We start from the raw sequence: 23859 nt of genomic DNA on the forward strand, positions 1-23859 counted from the left end.
TATAATTAATCAGATGGAGATCTCTAAATAATTTATGCAAAAAATACTTGGACTCAGACTATTCAGATAGTAGCAAAATCCCATTTGTTTTACATTCTATTTATGGTTCACGTGATTTATCACTTATTAAACAAATATTTATAGTGGTGTACCTATTTCTTTCTAGGTCCCCAGGATAGAGCATTCATCTCTGTTATAGCCCCACTTAATTTCATACCAAAATATCTCCTTACTGTTTAAACACAGCCTTGGTGCATTAATATAATGACCTCAGGAGAAAACGAGATACAGGGAAGGTAACAATGTTTCTTGTGGAATAAAAGCACCACAAAATATATAGATCATTAGAATTTTTGCAGGTCAAAAGATTTAATGACTATTTTCTAAAACTGTATAAATGATCATCATAATTTTAAATATCTTCCTAAAAAATAGAAGGGGAAAGTTTGCTCTCAGAAGGTATTATATGCAGTTCCAATGACAAAAAGTAATTGTAAATGGGTAGGGTATGCAAGGAAAAACATTTCCTTCTGAAAGTAACTGTTTCTTTAACACTTAAACATTGTTGGTTATTCACAAGATCACTTCATTTCTGCAGGATTGTGTATACCTTTTACTTAACACAGTTTCAAAGATTTTAATATTTTATTTATGAGTCTCAAAAGTCTCAATTACTTAAAAATGCACAGCAAATATAATTTATTCAAACATTCAAAAAACTTAATCTGATACTGTGGTCCCATAGAAAGACATTTGGTCTTTGTCTTCTGTTCCTGGCACAGAGCTTCTAAAACCCTTGGAATTTCCTGAATCATAAGGGTGATAGAAACCTCTTTCCTTCAAATGAGGTGATTCTTGGCGGGACCCTAGATAGCTTCAGGATCGGGGCTGGTCGCCAGAGATGCCAAGCCTTGACTAGAAGACTAGAACTTTCAGCACCACTCCCTGAACCTCCAGGGAGGAGGGAGGGGCTGGAGATTGAGTTAATTATCAATGGCCAATGATTTAATCGATCATGCCTACCTAATGAAACCGCCATAAAAAAAACCCTAAACAATGGGGTTCAGAGAGTTTCTTAGCTGGCAAACACATCCATGTGCCAGGAGGGTGGCATACAACTCCATGGGGACAGAGACTCCTGTGTTGAGGACCCTTCCAGACATGGCCGCCCTATATGCCTCTCCATCAGGCTGTTCATTTGTGTCTTTTATAATAAACTGGCAAATTTAAATCAGTAAAGGACCTTTCTGAGTTCTGTGAGCCATTCTAGCAATTATCGAATCTGAAGAGGGCGGCTGTTGGAACTCCAACTTTGTAGCCAAGTTGGATAGAAGTGCAAGTAACCTGGGGACACAAAACTTGTGACTAGTGTCAGAAGTGAGGGCATCCTGAGGGACTGAGCCCTTAAACTTGTGGTGACCGACACTAACTCAGGGTGGTTAGTGTGAGAATTGAATTGAATTGTAAGACACCCAGTTGGTGTCCGAGAATTGGAGAACTGGATGGTATCAGGAGGAAAAAAAACCTCTCAGATATTTTTCCGGCTTTATAACATGTTTTATAAAAATTTATCCTAATAAGTACCTGAGGCTCTGAACGACCTTGAAGTGCTTTACGAATCACACCAAGATTGAACTGTGCTGTATTTACTTCAACAGATAATTATTTACACTCCAGGTATAGAGTTTTTAAATTGTATTTTCTAATTTTGTCCCATTTCCGAAAAACTGCAGAAAAACCTTCTGCGTTAGTTTGCTATGGCTGCTGTAACAAACCATCACAAACTGGGTAGTTTAAAACAACAGAAATATATGCTCTCAGAGGAGGAAAAACATCAAGGTGTCGGTAGACCCACGCTCCCTACAGAGGCTCTAGGGAAGAATCTGTTCCACGTCTCTCTTAGCATCTGGTGACAGCGAGCATTCCTTGGCATTCTTTGGGCACACAGCGCATCCTCTGCTCTATCCTCACATCAACTTCTCCTCTCTGGATCTCTGTCCTCTCTTCTGTCTCTTATAAGGACACATCACTGGATTTGGGGCCTATCCAGATAATCTAGGATGATCTATCTCCTCATCTCAAAATCCTTAACTCAATTACATCTGCAAACACCCTTTGTCCAAATAAGAAAACATTCACACATTCCAGAGTTAGGACACGGACATACCTTTTTAGAGGCTACCATTCAACACACTACACCTTCTTATCCCTACTCACCTCCACCCCTCCAAAAACAGAAATTCTCTTTTGAAAAGAAATATATAGCAAAATTAATATTTGGGGAGGAACTAAATTTAATATATCATACATTCCACAAACACAGACAAAATTTTATTCCTAGTGAATGATAAAGTAAGCCAGCTACAAGACACAACATCAGTTCAGTTATCTTAAGTAGATATATGTAACATCTTGGTTCCTATAGACAGATGTACCTTTGCAATCTAATCAGGCTTATGAATTAAGAAGAGTGAGCCATACTGCCCAGTATGTCTTTAATATTTTTCTGATTCACACATTTATTGTTATGAGTTTCCTCACACATGCCAAATTCTAATATAAATAAAATATTTATCTCTTTTAAAAGAAATATCACATACATTTTTACATTCGAAAGAAATAGTCTAGTAATGCCTTTTTTCACCACTATTCTATATGCACTTTATAGAGTTTATGTAATATACTGGAAATTTTCACAAGTAAATGAATTGCTAAATTACATGTTAAATTATGTTTCTTTGTTCAGCCTGAGTGGTAATAATTTAAACATACACATACCAAAAAATAAAATTACATACATGAAGAATTTCTAGAAAGTTCTAAAGATTTACAAATCACTCAGCATAAATGATCAGAAACATAAAATGAGTATGGCTCTTATAAAGAATAATAAAAATATGCTGGAATGTTTTACTCTTTATTTGTTTTATAAAAGAAAAAAATCCCCCTGAGGAAACAGAAAAATAAACAAATTCTCTTTAATTTTGACAGCTTGCTATGTCTCCTCTGACCATAATATATCTAAAACTATGTCATAGTCTCAGTTTGGCCAAAAGAAGAAGAACAGCTCTTTAGTTCATCTAAAGCAATGTTTATTTTGCAAGAGGCCAATATAAGATACAGATTCATAAGTCATTTCTTCAATAACGGAGAAAAAAAACTCAGGTCAACGTGTCCTAGAAATATGAAATTATGTTAATGAACATGGAAGCTCTTACAGAAAGTCTCTTTGCTTACAAGTTGTCCTTGTTAAGTAGCCACATTTTAGGTAGGTAAAAATCAATAAATAAAGGCAGCCATGTAAGTACAGACATAAGGTAACACACTGACCTTTAGCTACTATGATATAATTTAAGCCATGTCTATATTGAGCTATGAGCGACTCCTGGCAGAACTGAATAATTTGCTGAGGTCACCTTGACGAACCATTCATGTGGCTGCAATGTCAATCCTGGGGAGATGGAAAAAGCGAACTTCCTGATTCTGTCACACGTGGTACCTGCCTGAGCAGAGGTGTTTCCATATCTCTCGTCATTCACCATCACTTCAAATGCAGTACATCCAAGAGTGTATTGACTCCCTGTCCCTTCTTACCGTCTCTTCAGAAGTAGTGGCATCTCCTTCCAGTTTACCCAGGCTTTAACAGTTTGGGTTCAGTTTTACTTCTCCCTCGTCCTTCCTCCCTCACATGCAGCCCATCCTCAGCCTGGCTGTCTTCCAAAGGTCTCTGACACCAAAGCCTCCACCACTCCAGGCCCTGGTCACTTCACAGATTCCAGACAGCAGCTTGAAATTACGTCACTCTATGTATACGCTCACTCTTTCCTTCTACACCAATTACGAATGCCTTTTCCTCTATTACCATTCATAGCATATTGAGCACATACAATATATGAGGCACTGTTCTTTTTTTTTTTTTTTTTTTTATTATTATTATTTTTTGTGTGTGTGAGGAGATCAGCCCTGTGCTAACATCTGCCAATCCTCCTCTTTTTTTGCTGAGGAAGACGGCCCTGGGCTAACATCTGTGCCCATCTTCCTCCACTTTATATGGGACGCCGCCACAGCATGGCTTGCCAAGCAGTGCGTCGGTGCGCGCCCGGGATCCGAACCAGCGAATCCCGGGCCGCCGCAGCGGAGCGCGCGCACTTAACCGCTTGCGCCACCGGGCCGGCCCCGAGGCACTGTTCTAAGCACTTTACACACACGTTAACTCCTTTAATCTCAGGTAGATTCTATAATTACTCCCCCATTCCACAGTTGAGGAAACTAAGACACAGACAGTTTAAGCAAGTTGCCCAAGGTCACGCAGCTGATAAATGACAAAAGCAGGATTCCAACTGGGGCCTTTTGGCTCGAGAGCCCAATCTCAACTCAGGTTTTCCTGCCTCTCTGTCCTCCTCGCCCCACCCCGACCCCCCATTCCTAACCATTCTTACTTCCTTCCCAACACCCTGTAACCAACATGAACTACTAAAGCCAGTCAGGCCAGACTTGTCACTGCCCTGAAATGCACCCAGCCCATTTCTGCCCCTCTGATTCCACACAGCCCTAAAAATGCCCTCCCTTCTGTTTCCTGCTTATTCATATCCTACCTATTCTTCAAAGCCAAATCAAGTCTCACTTCTTCCCAGCAGGCTTTCCTGAATGCTTGAGACTTTATTTCATTCTCTTGATTGCTACAGCAGTCACAGTGTGCCCACACAATTTAGGACTTAATTTTCTATCTTCTTTGTTTCCCCAATATACTCATTCATTCAACAAATATATTTTTTTGAAGACCAAAAAAATTCCTTTGAAAGTTTAGAGACTGGTCTAGAGGCTGAGGGTAGAGCTGTGAACACAGACAAAATAGGATAAACAATTATTAAACTCCTCCTCCTTGAACTATTGTTATATAAATAGCAGAAGAACCATCATAGAAACATTCTGATAATGTTATAGTCCCACGAAGTTATGGTCAGATAGCTGCCAGTTACATATCTCGGGCAGGAAAACTACAACTAACCAATTCAATCAACTATCATGAGCAGAATACTTCTGAAATAACTGCTGCTGCAAATAATTTCTACAGCCTTAGCCTGCACTGAAACAGGCTATTGCAGATATTTGGAACCATCCAAACTTTTAAGGGATTTTCTGGTTTACATTACAGACTCACTTCATCTATATGTAGGACTGTATAAAAAGGAATGACTGACCTATTGTAGATCATTAGCTCAAATGCAGGGCTGCTCATTTCTCTGCTTAGAGAATACGTTTAAGGAAAAACAAAGGGATAGGGAATCTGATTGCTGAGAGAGAGAGGTGGGGGTGGGGGGCAGAGAGAAACACAGAGAGAGCAAAAGCTCCCTGGCTTTATAGTAAATGCAACCCTTTTAAAATGGACTATTTAATCCAGATGTTTCTCTACAGTTTAGGGTCTAGACTTGAGATTATGCAGGAGAAATCTACTCAATCTTCACAATGGACAATACAAGAAGTCCTCCTATTATAGTTCTAGGTTGAAAAAAATCAAATTCCTACATTGAGAGAATTAGTAATTACTAAAACATTAAAATGGAGAGAGCCCTTGTGTAATTGAAATGGTTCTCATGATCCCATCTAGACAGACAGCTCCACTCCTCCTGGAAGCCCTCTCTGATTAAACTATATTATTCAACACCCCCTGGGCACTTGGATGCTCAAGGTGTATCTATTATACTTTGCTTTGCAATTGTTCTCAAACGGTTCATCTTCCTGCCTAGACAATCAACTTCCCAAGAAAGCGTGACTTCATTCTACAACCATCCATTGCTGGCTGCCTGACCCTTGCCCTGAAAGTTCCTAGTAGGGTCCGGTTCTCTGCACATACAGATGGACTGTGTTTAAGTTTACGGTTAGAAATCTCCTGTAAAGGAAATCCAACTCAAATTACCTAGGGCTGATTCCTTCTGGCCGTTTCACCATTTTACTGCCTATCAGTTTCTCCACATATTTGACATCCAGAATCAAATTTACTTAAGTACGCTGCTAAATATCAATTTGTCATATTAACCAATTTCACCAGACCAAAGCCAAGCAAGGCAGTTGTCCAGATAGCTCAGGAAAAGGAGAAACAATTATCTGGCTTTAACCTGAATTACTTAGGGACTAAAACAGGGCTTATACTGGAGATTTCAGGTTTGGGGGCATTATTATAATGTGTTAATGCATCCTTTGAAAGTAGATTCGCCATGTTCTTATAGAAAAACATTCGGAAAGCCATTTCACCTTCAACAGGGTAATATTCCACTACTATATAATAATTACAGTACAGAGTGCTTTCACCCTGTAACTCAAAAAAGTAAAATGAGGGGCTGGCCCTGTGGCATAGTGGTTAAGTTTGGCGCTTTCCGCTTTGGCGGCCCGAGTTTGCAGGTTCGGATCTCGGGCGTGGACCCACACCACTCATCAGCCACGTTGTGGCGGCAACCCACGAGGAAGACTGGCACACATTAGCTCAGGGCTAATCTTCCTCAGCAAAAAAAAAAACGGAAATGAAATGCCCACAGTAACACAACCAGCAGAGTGCCAAAGTCAAGCTTAAGCCTCACTCTCCAGGCTCAAGTTCAGCACCTCTCCCATCATCTCTCTCTGTACTTTTTTTTGCTGAAAAGCTTAAGTACGGCTATTGAATTGTTTAACTCCTGGGACATGTCAGAAGTTGTGCACCATAAGTACCTGGAGGACAGCGACAACATCTATTTAACGCAATTCCTTTCACTTGGGTTCAGTACCACAAGTTTGCCACTTGGTCAATAGCGTATTTAATGCCGATGTCAAAGTTCACAAGTGAAAGAAATTTAAGTACCTTTGCACTGTGGTTTATTTTTCTTTTTTTGTGTGTGAGGAAGATCAGACCTGAGCTAACATCTGCCAATCCTCCTCTTTTTGATGAGGAAGACTGGCCCTGGGCTAACATCCGTGCCCACCTCCCTCTACTTTATATGGGACGCTGCCACAGCGTAGCTTGACAAGCCGGGCATACGTGCGCGCCTGGGACGGAACCCCGGGCCGACGCAGCGGAGCGTGCACACTTAACCGCTACACCACCCGGCCGGCCCCTGTGGTTTATTTTTCTTAACTTTACATCTCTCATCCTTATGCAGTTCCTTTCTGAAACTAAAGTTCTACCACCAGCTGACAGAAAATTTCAAAAAAACAATGATCAAATCCCAAAGCTAGCCAGCTGGACTCACTCGCAGAGAAATGTTTGGGGAATGACTTCTCCAAGACAAGGGCAGATCCATCAAAGAAGTGAGGCAGTAACTCCCTACTCATAATGTTTTCTCCTTAACGTTTTACAGTCTGCACTTGCTATCTTGCTCTCCTCTGAACATAAAGTAATTTTTAGCAGAGAGAAATCTGGAAGAGAGAACAGCATGCTCTTCTTACAAGAGCTGGCTTCATAAACAAAAGTGAGGGCACTCATCAAGAAGACATGCTCTTTGCGTGGTTTTTTTCAGTATAACTATACCTCCCTTTACATAATAAGAGATGTGCTTCTAGTGGGGGGGAAAAGGTCAACCAAATATTTGTCAAGAGAATCACATTTTCCCATTTTATTAAATTACCATTTCAGAGCTACCTTATCATTATTCTGATTTAACAATGGTACTCCTTCCTCCATCCCCAAACCTGACAAGCAGTTCATTAACAAATAAAAATGTAAGTGAACTAAACTAACTCCACTTTAAAGAAAAAATGTTAAATCTTTCCTACAATTTTAACGTGGATAATTGTTCTTAACTTTTTTAAAGGTGCACATGCACTGGATCACATAGGGCCAAAGCCCATGTCAGATTGACACATATCATTCATGGCGTGGGATGTGACCTTGACATTGTTCCAGATTTCCATGCAGAGCTCTCTGGCCCCTCTCAGGCTAGAATCTTGTCCTTGCCTTCGTTAGCATAAGGTGCTAAGCTAACGAACCTGTGTACTGTCACATGAATGGAAAAGATGTGTTCCTGGTGGCTCTGCATATCACAAGGATGGGAATTTAATTTAAGGTGGTAAAGGCTACCTCTAAGAAATAAACTTTTAAACGAATCATTACCTGGGTTCATTCACAGCTCTAGGACTAGAATCCCACATATTTTAGCACTTTCTCTTAAAATATTCCATACGTGTGGTCACTGACAGCCAAAGACAAAAGAAAAAACAGCCAATTAACTGGGCAGATTTTCACATCTGATCCCATTATGTGAACATCAAAATAAACTTTAAAATAAATAAACAAATAAGTTTTGAATTTTAGACTACATCTTCTACCGAGGTCTAGGTTAAGGGAAGTGATGGGCCCAAGGTCACGAAGTCATTGACAGGACATCCATGCCTGCCTAGGAAGTATTGCACCATCAGACCACTGTTTGCGTTTGCAGGTGGAGATGGGATGTGACATCCGATTGATCTCAATTGGAGGAGATACCAGTTCTTTAACCAAAAGGACACTAAAATAGGTCAGCAGATACTACCCAACACAGATCCTGACTCTTAAATCGGAGACACTAGCTGGATAAAGGGAAGGACTGAATTTGGAATAAGTCACTTGATATAAAGCCTGGCTGCGGAAATCTAGAAGATCTTGCCTGCCCACCAACAAAATGAAGTGGCGTAAAAGAAGTTTCCATTTTTTTTAATGAAAAATATATGAACAGATCACTGTTCGTAGTAAAGCTCTGTCACACATATCTAAAGCATCCTTAATACTGCAGCTTCTCAGAGAAATCCTACGAGCAGCACGGCCGGTCTTAAGCATCGAGACAGACTCGGATGAATTTTTAGAGCTGTGTTTGCAGTTCTTCTCAGCCCCACTACGAATCCCCACCACCGCCACCACCAAAAAAGTCCTGAATTGCTCGGCCGCACTTTTCCAGGTGCGGCATCTGGGTTCCGAGGGGCTGGGGAAAGAGGATGGGGGGCGGCGGGACAGCCGGGAGTGTGGAAGGGGAGAGCACGGACACGGGCCGCGACTAGGGACCCTCCACCCCAGGAGGCTGCCCAGCCTACCCGCCCAGGGCAGCCCGCCGCCAGTCCTCCCCGCGCTCCCTCTGCAGGATCGCCCTGCAGGGTCTCCTCGTCCAGGCGTGACCGCCCCCGCGCGAGGGAAATGCCACGCTTTCCGCCTCTCCAAAAGCGAGCGGTCGGCTCCTGTCCCGAAAACGGGGATGAGGAAAGGGGGCTGCACGCCCTCCCTCCCCGGGGTCCCTGCAGCCTTCCTTCCTCCCGCCCGCAGAGGCGGCCCCCACTGCAGACCTCCCCACCGCTCCCGAGTCGCTGTCCCCGCGCCCCTGCTCGCTGCGCTCACCGCGGCCCGCGCCCGCGCTGGTGGCGGTGGAGTTCCCGCAGCCCATCGCAGCGCCGGCCCGGGAAGCCGCGCTCGGAGCTGGTGGCCGCAGGTCCTAGGGGCGGAGACGGAGGCACAGGGAGGCACGCCCCGAGCGGGAGGCCGGCGGGGGGCGCGCGGGGCCGGGGGCGCGCGGGAGCCGCCCCCTCCCGCCGCCGTGGGGCGCGGGCCAGGGCGCGGCGCGCTGGGGCGGGTCGGAGAGGAAGCCGTCCGCACCCCTCGCCCACGCTCCGCTCGGGGACCCCGCCAGACCCACCCGTCGCCTCGGCAACCACGGTGCCGGCCAATCCGCAGCCTCCTGTGGGCTCCCCGGCCGGGCATTGGTCGTCGTTCAGAGGGGGCGGGAGTTTAAAGTGGGTTTGGGGGCAAGGGCGAAGCTGGGGGCGTGGCCGGCGTGGGCGGTGGGGTGAGCCGACGGGTGGAGGATGCCCACCAGCCCACCGTCCACATCCTCTGCCTTTTCTTTCCCCACCTCCCCTCCTTGCTCTAGGATGTGGGGAAAAGAAGAAGTGGCAGGATACACCTGTTTTGCGCACAGTGGACGCCCAATAAATGTTACTGACTGAATGATGTGCTGGCCTGAAGCCAGAGCCGAAATCCATTTCTGCTTTAACAGAGAGCTAACGCAGCTCTGTTCCCCCATCCCACTGGCTAATAAAGAACATAAAGTCTTCCCCAGGTTGTGCATATTACCCTACTCCACTTTAAAATAAACGTCTGCTGCAATTTCCATCACGTGGATCCACATGGCACCTTTCAACCTAATAGCTGGGCAAGAGTTAAGTGGAGTCAGACTGTGGGAGTTACAGTCCTTGCTCTGCTCTTTAATAGGGGTGAGGTGCTGTGTGACCTCAGCAAAGTTACTTAACCCATTAGCATATCACTTGTTTTACAGTAAAATGGCAATAATAACTCATTATTATTAATATAATATTAATATTGTTAATAATATTATTATTAATAATGGTTGGGCATTTTTACATCTAATGCAGTGCCTGACCCTAAATATATGCCACTTCTTCTTCTTCTTAAATCTGTTAGAAGTGAACGCTAATTCCCTGAAGATAAGTCCTATCTGATTTATCGTAATGTCCTCCTGGCTCATAGTACAGACTCCATAAATGTTTTGTGAGATGAATTCAAGCCAGGAATTAAATCTCCATTTTAAATCCACTTAATATTTATAGAGAGCATAACCTGTGCCAAGTCCTTGTTAAAATTTAGCTCCAGGGATACAAACATGTGGGAGACAGTCTAACCAGGCAGATAGATTGTAAACAAATTAATTACAATATATCAGGGCTGCCAACAGAGGAATACAGGGTGCTATGGAAGCCCAGAGGATGCTGGGATACTGGTTAAAAGACTTTCCTAAAACCATACAGTTGTGTTTAGAGAAAACCTGGAACCAGAACCAAGTCCCTAGCGGACTATTGAACATGACCTTTGAGGCAATGATGATGACTGGGTACTCTTATCATTCAGGATACGAAAGATATACTATCCCCCATTTGAAAATTAGCTATACCTGGGAGTGTGCTGAGATGGTAATTAATTGTTGGGCAAATAAGGGTGTTTTTGAGTTGTTTGAGTTCTAGAACACTGCTTCTTTACCTTGGCCTCCCTTTCTTGGTTCGGTGGCTAGCCCCATGCAAATCCAGAATTAGCAGAGGAGGAAGTAGGGGACGATCAAACAGTGGGAAGAAATACTCTTGCTTATTTTTGCCCTGTCTGACACTGGACTCCAGCCCTAGGACACTTGTGAGAAAGAGAAAAACCATCTCTGATATCCAAAATCTGGCCTGACACTCACAGCTAGGCTTTCTTGTTTTCCTGTTAAACACAGTTGCACAGAACACCAACATCAGACAAGGCCACCCTATAACTGTGATAAAATGAGGCCAAAAATAAGACCACTCAGTAATCTTGTCTATGTATGACAAAAATAAAATCACTGGCAAACCACAAAAATGCCAAACATCGCCCAATCGTGGCTAATATAATAACTGCTACTTTTTTACCAGTTACAGTTGTAGCCCTATACCAGTCTTCCTGCCTTAAAGCTGAGATTAACTAAGAATATCTCATTACAGAATTGTCCCTATTTCCTGACAACATCCAATCCAGAAAAAAAGTCCTGCTTTCTTAAACTTCAACCAAAGTCACCTACCTCGAACGCAAATCCTATAACCTCTTTTCTAACATCTTGTTACTGAGATACCTCATGGTTCCTCATGGTGTGCATTCTCTTTTGCTGCAATGAGCAATAAATCCAACTTGTTCAACTACTAATATGTATCTGGTAGTCTTTGGCAGGAGGACATTCATCCTTGTAAATAGTATGTCCTCTGCCTTATACTGTTATAGAGTGTGTTGTCTGTCCATTCTTTCAGCAAACACTATTGAGCATCTCCTTTGTGCCAGCTATTCTTCTGAATATTTGAGATATCACAGTGAACAGAGCACAGAGGAAAAACCTAGTAGGACGAGACAGATCAAAATCAAACAAAAGGTAATTTTAGATACTATAAGTGTGATGCACAAAAATAAAGCATCGCAGTGGAATAGGTGACTAGGGTAGAGGGAGAGGTGTTATTTTAGGTAGAATAGTCAATGAAGGGCTCCCTGAGGAAGGGATGTTTTAGCCGAGGTCTGATTGATGAGAAGAAATAAGACGTGTAGAATAATACCCAGGCAGAAGAAATGGCAGGTGCAAGAGCCCTGAGGTAGGAACCTGCTGGGTATGTTTTGTAAAGAAAAGAGGCCAGGATGGCTAGGCTAGAGCAGAGATGGAGGGGGGTGGTCAGAGAGATAAGCCAGATCACACTGAGTATGATGAGCTTTGTGAGGAGGTAAAATTTTTTCCCAAGTCCAATGCAAAGTCATTGGATGAGACAATCTGTAAAAAGCTCCTCATAAAGTGTCAGGCATATAGTAAATACCTCATAAATGTCAGTTCTCTCCCTACTGTGAGGTGAAAGAGTAAGGCTAATGTCTCCTTTTCCTTTTTAGGAATTTATCTAATTTTATAGACGACAGTTGGTTGCATTTGGATGTTTTCAAAAACAATGAGTGAAAAGAAAATCATTATTGCTTGCCTCGTTTCCTGACTGGTCAGTTTTAGCTTCTTTGTGCCAGTTAAATCACACCGTTTAGCTGTTGTTTTCAGTCTTCCGACAAGAACTGATATGGTGTGAAGGAGAGAGACGAGGTGTGTGAGGGAAATTGATCTGACGAGAAAAAGAAAGCATGGAGCTCAGTCAGTCTCCATTTTCATGGTTTTTCTTCCATAAAGGGAAGAAAAAAGTCCCCACAAAAAGTTCGACAGCTGAGTTTTATTTTTGTTTCTCGCTTTTTCCCTTTTGGCATGCTGCAAGATGGCTGCCTCGGCTCTGAGTACCTCATCCACACACAATACCCAGCAACGAAAAGGCGACCTTTCCCTGCTTCGTCTCCCTTCTTAAAGGCAGGAGGCACCCAGAACACTTCCTCTCCCATTTCATTCACCAGGATTGGATCCTGTGCCCCTTCCTGATCCAACCACTGGGAAGGTAAATAGGATGGTTATAATGGACCCTGGTACATTACAGTTTATCCCTGAGTCAGGACGGGGAGTGCAGGATAGACACCTGAACGAAATTGGGGCTCTGCTGACAAAAAGAAAAGGGAGAGAATAATTAATAGCTTTTTGATCAATAGTTGTGATAGATATTACAAATGTGCCCCAATATCTAGTTGTCTTCTGGATTAGGCTTCCTACCCCATTGGAGATGAGCATGGATGAATGACTAGCTTTGGCCGATGAAATGTAAGTAAAAGTGAAATATGACTTAGAGGCTCTCTGAGTTCTGGTCTGCTGGAAGTGAGGAGTTAGGAGTGTAAGAGATGTATTATGAGTAATGCCTGAAAGATACAGGGATCAGAAGCAGGCAGGGAAAGCCTTCAGGCTGCATTGAAGGTCTGACATCCATCAGGAGAAATAAGAAGAGAGATATACAAGGAGGGCTGGGTAGGAAGAAGCTCCGACTGTGGTGCATCTCTGAGAAAGTCTTGGCCAAGGCCAAGGGGAACTTCAAATGCAGATTGCCTGTAGAGTAGTCTCATGTTGGGCAGTGATGGCCAGGCTCTAGTAACCCACCAGGCTGGGAGCTGCCCAGAGAGATCTTGGCCTCAGCTTGAACACAGCAAAAGATACGAAGGTGCCAACAGCTGGGAGCTGTCAGCCAACTTCACTCCTCACAGCAGCTTCTCTCTTGCAGGGAGATCCGAGCAGCGCATCTCCAATCCTGCTGCACAAGATGCAGCTCTTGACAGCCAGTGCTGGGTTCTCCAGCTGCGAGGACTCCGGAAGCTCTTGTGGAGGTGTTGCCTCCTCCATCAGCCTGGATTCCTAAGTCACTACATCAGGCAGGTCCCCACCCACACCCACACTGGACCTGCAGCACGAGCAAGAGAGGAACTTGTTTGTTGTGTCTAAGCCTCTGAGAGGTTAGAGTTATCATATATCATATCAAAACAGAGCATAGCATTTCACAGCGTATTATAAGACAGATACAGCAACTACCTGTGCCTGCTGCAGTATACATTTTCAAATGTATTGGCATAAAATTGATCACAGTATTTTCATGATTTTGATCTCTTTCATATCTGTGGGAGTGTGTGCCCCCTTTTGCCTTCCCATAGTGTTTATTTGCACTTTTTCTTTCTTTCTTTCTGGATTAGTCTTGCTGTAGATTTGTCCATTTTATTGGAGTTTTCAGAGTCTACTTTTAATTTTTAATTTTGTTTTGTTTTGTTTTCAATTTATTTATTTCCAGCCCTTATCTTTTATTCTTCTAATTTCTTTGAGTTTACTGTTATTTTTATAACTTCTTGAGTTAAACATCAAACTTATTTGTCTTCTTTCTTTCTTCTAAATGTTGCTTATGCTATACCCCAGAAGTTTTGATATTTCGTATTTTCAAGATTATTCCTTTATAAATACTTTGTAACTTCCATTACCTATTGATCCATGTATCATTGAGAATTTTTTTGTTTCCAAATGAATTTCTTTTTAAAAATGTATTAATATATTTACTATTGATTTTAATTTGTCATGGAGAGAGTTAACACTATGAAAGAGATGGTTTGAAATATATTGGGACTTCCCTGTCATTCTCCCTGTTTAATATTTGAACACGTTTCAAAACATTTTCTTATGACATGTGCTACTTGTTCAGCCCATGAATGACATTTTTTAACAGACAACGTTGAGTATATGTATGTTGCATCTCTGATTGAACTGTTAGCTCCGTGAGGACAGAGATGGTGTCCTATACTTTTTATTTCCTTACTGCACTATAAGAGCAGGTAAAATGTCTTTGTGTGAGTGTAAATGGAGGGGGGTGTGGGGGAGAGAAAGAGAATCACTGTAAAAACGTTTTTTAGCCCAACTACCATTGTTAATCCTAGGGCTAGTTTTTCAAGACAACTTTACATCATCTTTCTGAAAACAATAATAATGAATTTTTGAGTTCTTACTATGGGTGAGGCACAATGCTAACTACTTTGCATGGATTATCTCATCTAATCCTCATGAAAATCCTAAGGGTTATATTCCGTTGGGTGGTTCACAGACTTAATAGGAAGGCTGGGAACCAGATCTGGGAGGCAGTCAGGAAGCAAGGGAGACTGAGCAATGGGGACAATGCAGCCACGGTGCACTGCTCCCATCCACCGGTGCCACCATACCTGCCACTGCCTCTACCCACCACTGCTGCTGTCACAAACCCAACCCCACCCTCACTTAACTATGAGCCACTATGTCGAGATTCAAAGCCCCAGGAGGGAAGATCCAAGGTCAAATGCTGTTAGGTTCAGAGAAAGGAAGAAGCTGCCCTCCCATCGTGACTTAAACAGCAGGTGATTTCTCCAGAACTTGAGAGAGGGTTCATTTTCTGAGTAGTCTAAAAAGGCAGTTATCCACTACAATACGTGTAGCATTTGATTTAAGAACATTGAATCCAGTGCTCTCATTTGAGAAGGAGGAAACAGAGCAAAGAGGTCTTGCTCACCGATGCTTTATTAGTTAACAGAGCAAGAACTCAAACCCATGGCTTCTCATTTCCTGTCCAATGCTCTCGACAATATTGTTCTGCCTCTTTCATCCTGAAACACAGACAAGAGTGATGGCATCTCTCTGACTATCCTCCCTCGCAGATACTGTTCTTCCTTTGGGAGAATGAGAGATTGAGGGGTGTGGACCTTTGGGCTTCAACTAATCATCAGATTTGGGGGCAGCTTTGGCTCTGAAAACCTAGAGGGTTTACTGAGGAGCCCCAAGTTGCTGGTTGGGGAGGCAGGGGTGGAAGGTACTTAGCAGGGAGCTGCCATCACTGTAGGAGAGAAGGACAATCACATCTTTCCCTGGCGCCTGGCCCCAGCACATCTCCTTGGAGCTGAAGCTTGGCCTCAGTGGCTGCCACACTCCTTCTCCACCCCACAGCTTCCAGGGCATTGTGACCTCTCTGTTCCCTGGTTCCCTCTCTTTCCCCTTCAGATCAGCCAAGAGCAGACCCAAACTTCCAAGAGGAACTTTACTAGGAAACCAAGAGACAACAGTACCCACACAGTAATTCTTCAGCATAGAGAAGGGTAAATTTATACACCTTATCCTAACTAGATTAGATTATCAGGCACCCAGAAATACATCTTCCCAGGCCAGGGGCCACTTCCTGCCTGCTCCAGCCTCTGGTGCTCCTCTTCCTGGCAGGAGTGGTTGAAACAGTAACCTCAGTGTCTTCCACAGTCCTAATGCAGCAGATGGGCATGCCCAGATGGAGGCTGCTTCCATGATTTCTGACTGCCCATCAACACTCACACTCTTTGGGTGAGATTTGGCAAAAGCAAAACAGGAAAGTATTGGCTCATGGAACTGAAAAGTACATAAGCAAGGACCCCTTCAGCCGTGCTTTCACAAGATACTGAAAGTCATCAGGACTCGGCTTCATACTGTCTCTCAGCTCCGCCTCATTCTCAGGTCCCTCTAGCTGGCATGTGGGAGCAACAGACTCTCCACATCATGGTGGCAAAACAGCTACAGCAGCTCCTCATGTGTGCTCAAGTTCAAGGCCAACGAGAAAGCCCATTCAACTTTTCTGGTAATTCCTGCTAAATGCCTGATAGTCACTCTGACCGGGCCTGCTTTCCATCACATGCTCATCCATGAACCAGTCACTGAGGACAGGAGGGTGTGGCAATTTGATTGGCCAGGCTTGCTCCCCGCCTCCGTCTAAACTGCAGAGCCTAAGAGTGAGGACGAGGAAGAGCGGAGCTTAGGCATCAAGTCGGGCTCCCCTGCCCTTTCCATTCCTTGCACTAAAAAGTGCCTTTTCAGAATGGGAATCTGGTGAAATCACCTATCTTCCTTAGACTCTTCAATAGCTCACCGTTACTGGACTCGCATGATAAAGACGAAAGTCCTAGACTTGGTGGACCAGGCCCTGCTTGGTCTGACCTCTACCCACCTCTCCTGCTTCTACATTCCTTCCATCACCTTCTTCGGTTTCTTGTGCACTTTGAGTTCCTCCCACTACTAGGCCTGCCCCACAGCTGTGCCCTCTGCCTGGAATGTGTTTTTCTCTCCTCTTTGCCTAATTAACTCCTGCTTAGCCTTCAAACTTGACTCAGGTTATTTTTTTTTTCCTGTCTCTATGTGTTTGTTTATTGTTGTTATTATCTACTACTTAATGAAGGAAATCATACGATATTTGACCTTCTCCCTCTGACTTATTTCACTTTGCATAATACCCTCAATGTCCATCCATGTTGTCACAAATGGCTGGATTTCATCGTTTCTTATGGCTGAGTAGTATTCCATTGTGTATATATACCACATCTTCTTTATCCATTCGTCCCTTGATGGGCACTTAGGTTGCTTCCAAGTCTTGGCTATTGTGAATAACGCTGCAATGAACAGAGGGGTGCATGTATCTTTACACATTGGTGTTTTCAAGTTCTTTGGATAAATACCCAACAGTGGAATAACTGGATCATATGGTAGTTCTATCCTTGATTTTTTGAGGAATCTCCATACTGTTTTCCATAGTGGCTGCACCAGTTTGCACTCCCACCAGCAGTGTATGAGAGTTCCCTTCTCTCCACATCCTCTCCAACACATGTTGTTTCCTGTCTTGTTAATTATAGCCATTCTGACGGGCGTGAGGTGATATCTCATTGTAGTTTTGATTTGCATTTCCCTGATAGTTAATGATTTTGAACATCTTTTCATGTGTCTGTTGGCCATCTGTATATCTTCTTTGGAGAAATGTCTGTTCAGGTTTGACTCAGGTTTTATTTCTTCAGAGAAGCCTTGTCTCACCTCGCTGACAAGGTTAAATTTCCCTGTTACAGAGCCCATGGGTCCTCAAAGCACTTGTCACAGTTGCTGTTCTAGGTTTCTGTATGATTCTTAGCTTAACATCTGTCTCTACCACTAGACTATCTGTTCTTTAAGGCTGAGAAGAGGCCTGATTTGGCTTCGCCATTGTTTCTCCAGCACCTTGCTCAGTGTTTGGACCAGAGCAGGGGATCAGGATACATGCGAGTATCCATCTATGCCGCCATGGAGGTGACCTTCTAGAGAAGGAGACGGACCAAAAAAAAATAGATGCCCAAAATCACCAGTCTACGTAAATGCAATGAAGAGATTCAGCCATGCAACAGGCTGAGTTGAAAAACACAAGAGGAGGAGCTACTTAGATGGTGATGGTGACATTTAAGGTGACACCTGAGGATAGCAAGGAGCTAGGTAATGAAAGCTTCTTGGCTCCGTGTTTCAGTCAGAGTGGCCACTTCAGAGCACCAAGACTCGGGGCTTGGAACCAAGGAACAGGTGGAGCCCCAAAAATGGAGAGAAAAGTATGCTGAGCAAATTTCCTAGGATTTCAGAGCAAGAAGGGGTCCCAGGAAATGTGGTCCAGTGCCCTGCCACCAAGCAGCTGGTGGGACCCCATTTCAGAGCTCACACAATGTATCTACTTCCTTTGCTCTAGGCTGACGACTAATTAGGCTGTTATTTTTAAAGGGAGGGGGCGGGGCAGAAGCCAAAGATAGACTTCAATCGTCTTGTAAAGCACCCTTTTCCCTCACCAGTCATCATCGCCAGCCCTCACAATTTGATATTACATTTTTTTTAATTGAGGTAAAATCCACATAGCATAAATAAACAATTTTAACCTAACGATTTAGTGGCATTTGGCATTCACAATGTCGTACAGCCATCACTACTATCCAGTTACAAACCGTTTTCATCACCCCAAAAGGAAACCTTGCACCCATTAAGCAATCACTCCCTTCCCCCACCCTCATTCCCAGCCCCTGACAACCGCTAATATGCTCTCTTTCTCTAAGGATTTGCTTCTTCTGGATATTTCATATAAATGGAGACATTATTACACTTAAAATTTGGGGTTATTCCGTAGTATATTTACATTATCAAAGCTTGTACATTGTTTTGTGCTCCTGTGAATTTATAGACTAAATAGGTCCAACTGAGATCTAGAATAAAAGGTTTTATTCAGAGTCAGTGGTTATTTGCAATAATGAGGGGAAACTAGGAAAAGATTTACAGCAGGCAAGTGACAAACGTGTTGCTTGGTGCCGGATTATCACTATGATGAAAGTTTAATGCACATGTAAAACAAGTAATGTCGTGTCCTTTTCTCTGAAGTAAACTATTCAGAAAATATTCTCATTTCCTTCGGGGAACTCTGAGCCTTTTCCCTGAGCATCTGAACATTCAGGATACGAAAGACATCTACTAGCCTACGTAGAATGGAAGAGGCTGCCCTGATGAACTGAAGAGAGATCAAGCTGGAATTCAAACCATGAGCAGGAAGTAATTTGCATGAAAATTTTTTTGTATATGTATTTTTTTACATATTATTTTTATAGATTTGAAAGGTGGTTGAATAATCTTCAGTAGCTTAGAAAAACACACAGAAAGACTCTTTGAATGTTGTATATTCATTTACAAATTTAACGTTAAACTTTTAAATGTCCTTTCACTTGAATTACATTTAAGATCACATATTTTAAATTATAAAACACAATCAAACTTTAGGGAAAACTGGGAGTAACGGTTTAGATACATATATATGAAGTCTTCGTTACAACAGAATGTCATTTTATAAGTTCAATTTTTGAAGATGGGATGTTAACAATTACATATTTGTTCCTCTAAACAGGAAAATAAAAGGAAGCTTGATATTGAAATTCTGAAATCCACGTTTCTCCTGAAAAGTCCTTTTCTTCCAAAGGAATTCCTCTCCCTCCGGGATTACTTTTTTCATAGACTACTTTAAATGAGCTGAATTCTCACCCTCATGATTGCCTTACAAATGTAGTTGAAAGCCAAAACAATATATTCTAACATGCTAAGGAAACCCTTTCTTATTTATAACACCATCACTTCCAAAAGTATTGGTAATTCATGGAGATCAGTCAAACCTTTATGCTAGAATCTAAAAAATTTGGCTAACACAGCCAGACTGTCAATACCATGTCTAAATTTAGTTGCTAATTGGCCTATCGAATGGCCTTGTTGCCATGACTAACCAAACAATATACATGAATGGTTAAGATTAAATTGCTTGGAAAAGAGGGAGGGAACTGGAAGGTGAAAATGAGACATTTAATCATTAGCTAAAGCACATGGAATTTGGACTCTTGTGTCTGGACTCAAAGGGATTTCTAAAGGAAATGATCCCCAAATTCAGGCTCCTTTAGTAGAGCAAGTTTGCCAGGACAGAGAGATAATGAAGGCATCATTTTCTGATTTTAAATGCTTCAACAGATGACCAAAGAAAAAATTTATTAAACTACTATAGTGGTTCCTAGCTTAAAGATCTGAAAATGTGGCTTCAGATACAGTATCTCAGGCTGGAAACTTCCTGGACTGGAGCTGCTTTCTGAATCCCAATTTCTTACAGACTCTCAATCAAACCTCCTTGAGCTTCTCCAGCCTCCCCCCACAAGTGGCTGCTTCTAACCCCATCATGAATCGGGCTTCTTCCTAAGATGCTTTGTTAAATTCCACAGAAATTCAATTTTCTGAATGTCTTAGTGATGATCCTGGTGAATATTCATGTTATGCTTAGATGGAACAGGGCAGGAAATTGAAGACTTAGGATTTGGGCGTCAGACAGACATGGAATCAATTCTTGACATTTATAACTGAACAACCTAAAGCCCCTTAACCTCTTTAATCCTATGATATGGCCACAATCTGTACAACAGAGAGCACACAGACTCTAGTGCCAGACTGCCTGGGTCCAAATCCTAATTCACCTCTCACTAGCAAGTTACTTAGTCATTCTTTGCCTCATTTTCCTTATTTGTAAAAAAGAGAAAATAATAGTACCTAGATCAGAAGGTTGATATGAGAATTAAATGAGTAAAAGTCTGTAAATCACGTCAGTGTCTGGCATGTAAGAGGCATATAAGAGATTTCAGTAGCAGTAGTAGAAAAAGAAATGTTATTGTGGGCCTGCCCTGGTGGCCTAATGGTTGAGTTCAGCACACTCCACTTTAGCCCCAGTTCGGTTCCCCGGCGAGGACATATACCACTTGTCTGTCAGTGGCCATGCTGTGGCGGCAGCTCACATACAAAAAGAGGAAGATTGGCAGCAGATGTTAGCTCAGGACGAATCTTCCTCAGCAAAAGAAAAAAAGAAAAGAAAAGAAAAAAGAAAAGAAAAGAAATGTTATTGTCATTATTATCTAGCAGTTTTGTATGGGAATTACATGAGATCATAAAGTGGCTCACAAAGAGTAAGCATTCAATCAGTAGTGCTTATTATATACGGCTGGCTTCAGAAAAGACAAAGGCAGAGAATGCTTGTTCTCATTCATTTAGCAATAAACATTTTTAGTGAGTAACTATAAAATGCTGGCAACAGTGCCAGGTGCTGACCACACAGAGATGCAAAGACAGGAAGCCAATCCTCAACAACCCTCAGGCTAGCAGGGAAACGAATGCATGATGGAGTGTTTTAGGTGTTATGATACATGTTTAGGATAGGATTCCTATCCTAGGATTTAGCATAGGATTCCCTGGTGGCCCAGAGGGAGGAGATCAGGGAAGTCTCCCTAAAGGAGGTGGCACTGGAGTTGAATCTTTAAACATGAATGATGCCAGCCAGGTGGCGAAGACAAGTGGGCGTTCCAGGAGAGGAAGCAGCCACACCTCACACTGCTGCCAAGGGCCTCTTTCTGTCCCAACACAGCTTAGCTTAGAAAAACACACAGATGATATCATTCTCTTCTTTACATCCCATCTCGGCCCCTCACTGCCAAGAAGACAAGGCTAAGCTCTCTACCTGGCATTCAAGCCTTTTTACCACCTGACCCTACCTCCTTTGTAGCTCCATCTCTGGCCACTCCTCTCCATGAGCACTGTGTTCTGAGCACTCTATACGGGCTGTCACTGCTGCACCTTTGCTCACACAGGTGCCCCTGCCCAACATGCCTTCCTCCCTCTCCTCCATCCTCCATCTGGTATTTTCATACTCAACCTTCAAGACCCATCAAATGTCACCTCCTTGGCAAGTCTTCTCCAATCTTCCTGGGAAGTAATAATTCCTCTTCCCTCTGTACTTTGGCACATTCCTTACCGCATTGTATCATTACATCTTGTTTATCTCCCTCCCCCACTCCCACTAAAATACAAATTCCGCAAGGTCCAGGTTTTATTTGACTTTGCATTCCCAGAGCTTAGCCAAACACATGGTAAGCTCACTATAAACTTGAGCTATTATTTCTCTGATGGATGCTGAGCAAATGTTCACTGAGTCATGGAGTCAGTGTAAGGAGAACTTGCTGAGGAAGGAGTCAGTCAGCCACATCAGAGATTGTTCACAGCAATTCTGTGCAGAGAAAATCAAGCAGCATTTCCTGGCTTTCTTGCTCCTTAGTCTCCTGAGCGTTTGCTTTTGAAATGTACAGCCAATAAGAAAAAAGTGATTGGAAGAAATTACACCTTTGGAGTCCCATGTCCCTATGAAACACACAGTCCTGATATTTTAATTTCTCTTGCCATCCAATGAGCTCTCATCAGCCATTAGAGACTGTGACCTAGATTGTCCTGCACAATAAGTTGGAAGTAATTCTTACCTGTTGGCACAGAACTCAATTCTCATCCTCCATGGCTTGTCAGGGACGTACATGAGACCAACTCAGGCTCCGCGATTACAAAAGAGAGCCTTGCCCTCAGATTCCCACACTGAATGGTGCTGCAAAGCACTTCACCAACGTCAGTGGGAATGAACCACATCTAAGAGGAGAAGACCTACGGCAGCAAAAGTAGAATAAGGGCATTTAACATCAGCAACCTTTTTTCCCTCTCGTTTGCCATGTCACCAGGGTTGGGCTGCTGGAGTAGTCACATAATGTGGCCATGCTCATCAAAAATTGAGATGGCCATTATCAACCCAATCTTACATGCGAAAGTGCCCACAGATACTTCTTCTGCAAGTAGGGCACCCTCCACCTGTGCCCTATGCTACCACCCCATGCTACCAAAAAAGACAACTCACTTTTACCTCTTTCCTCTCTGCAATTGGAAGCTTCAGTTTTTGCCTCCTCTCTTGCTTTAAGAATGTGAAGATCTCCACCAACTATAGAAATAAATTCTACTGTTTGATTCTATCCCCAATGCTCTTTCTAACTTTTCTCACTTCCCCAGTTTATAGCCTGTCTTTCCACGATCTATCTGTCTACTCATCAGGAGTATTTGTTGAGTGTCTTCTGGGACCACCAACCTCTGGAGTTCTTGTAAAGTGGTGAGACAAGTAAAATCTCTACTGTTCACAAAACTGTTAGGTATTGCTACTTGTCACTGAAATCATCTTAATTGATATGCTAGGTGACAGTAGTGGACTGCTCTGGTTTTGGCCTGCCTGGCATTTCTTCCCCCTTCTTATCACAAGAACCTGACTTTCATTTGGGGAGCTCTCCATCTCCCATTCAATGTAGTCCTGATAGGATTGTGAGACATGACAGCTCACCAAGGAGAAGAATTGGTTGAGGAGTGGGCTGTGGTCCAAGCTGGGCCAACCCAACTCTCTCCTAGGAATCTTAATCTTGAGCAGAGTGACAAAAGGGTGGAAAGCATTGGGAGCTGAGTCATCCTGATGGCAATGCCCAAAAAACCCTGTTCATGGAATATCCAGAGCTTCCCTCATTACTTTTTTCCTGAGGCCTGCTGTTAATGAAATTTGAGGCAATTCACTAGCACCCAAGTTCAAGGTCAAAATGATTTTGATAGAAGGAAATACTTTTAGCTTAAAAAAAGTTTAATTTTAACTACTTTGACATTCTATGTCTATTTATCTATGACAAATTCCTCCTCTGATTCTATAAAGCTTTGTGATTGCCTTTCAATATATCCCATTTTTTAAGTTAACCTGACTTGGTTTCTAACTGTAACCAAAGGAATGTAACTGATAGAA

At 42.8% G+C, this 23859-nt stretch overlaps 1 protein-coding gene across 1 annotated transcript in view; it reads right to left on the reverse strand.

The window, feature by feature from the left end:
• C25H12orf75 (chromosome 25 C12orf75 homolog) overlaps window positions 1-9575 on the reverse strand; it is a 33209-nt gene extending 23634 nt beyond the window's left edge. Inside the window, exon 1 of the mRNA XM_014780486.2 lies at window positions 9332-9575. Coding sequence (XP_014635972.1) covers window positions 9332-9377 — 46 coding nt within the window. The 5' untranslated portion in view covers window positions 9378-9575. The remainder of the gene's footprint in view (window positions 1-9331) is intronic.
• Between the last annotated feature and the right edge of the window lie 14284 nt (window positions 9576-23859).

Source organism: Ceratotherium simum, chromosome 25 (genome assembly GCF_057802395.1).
Source record: "Ceratotherium simum simum isolate JZ-2026a chromosome 25, ASM5780239v1, whole genome shotgun sequence".
Lineage (NCBI taxonomy): Eukaryota > Metazoa > Chordata > Mammalia > Perissodactyla > Rhinocerotidae > Ceratotherium > Ceratotherium simum.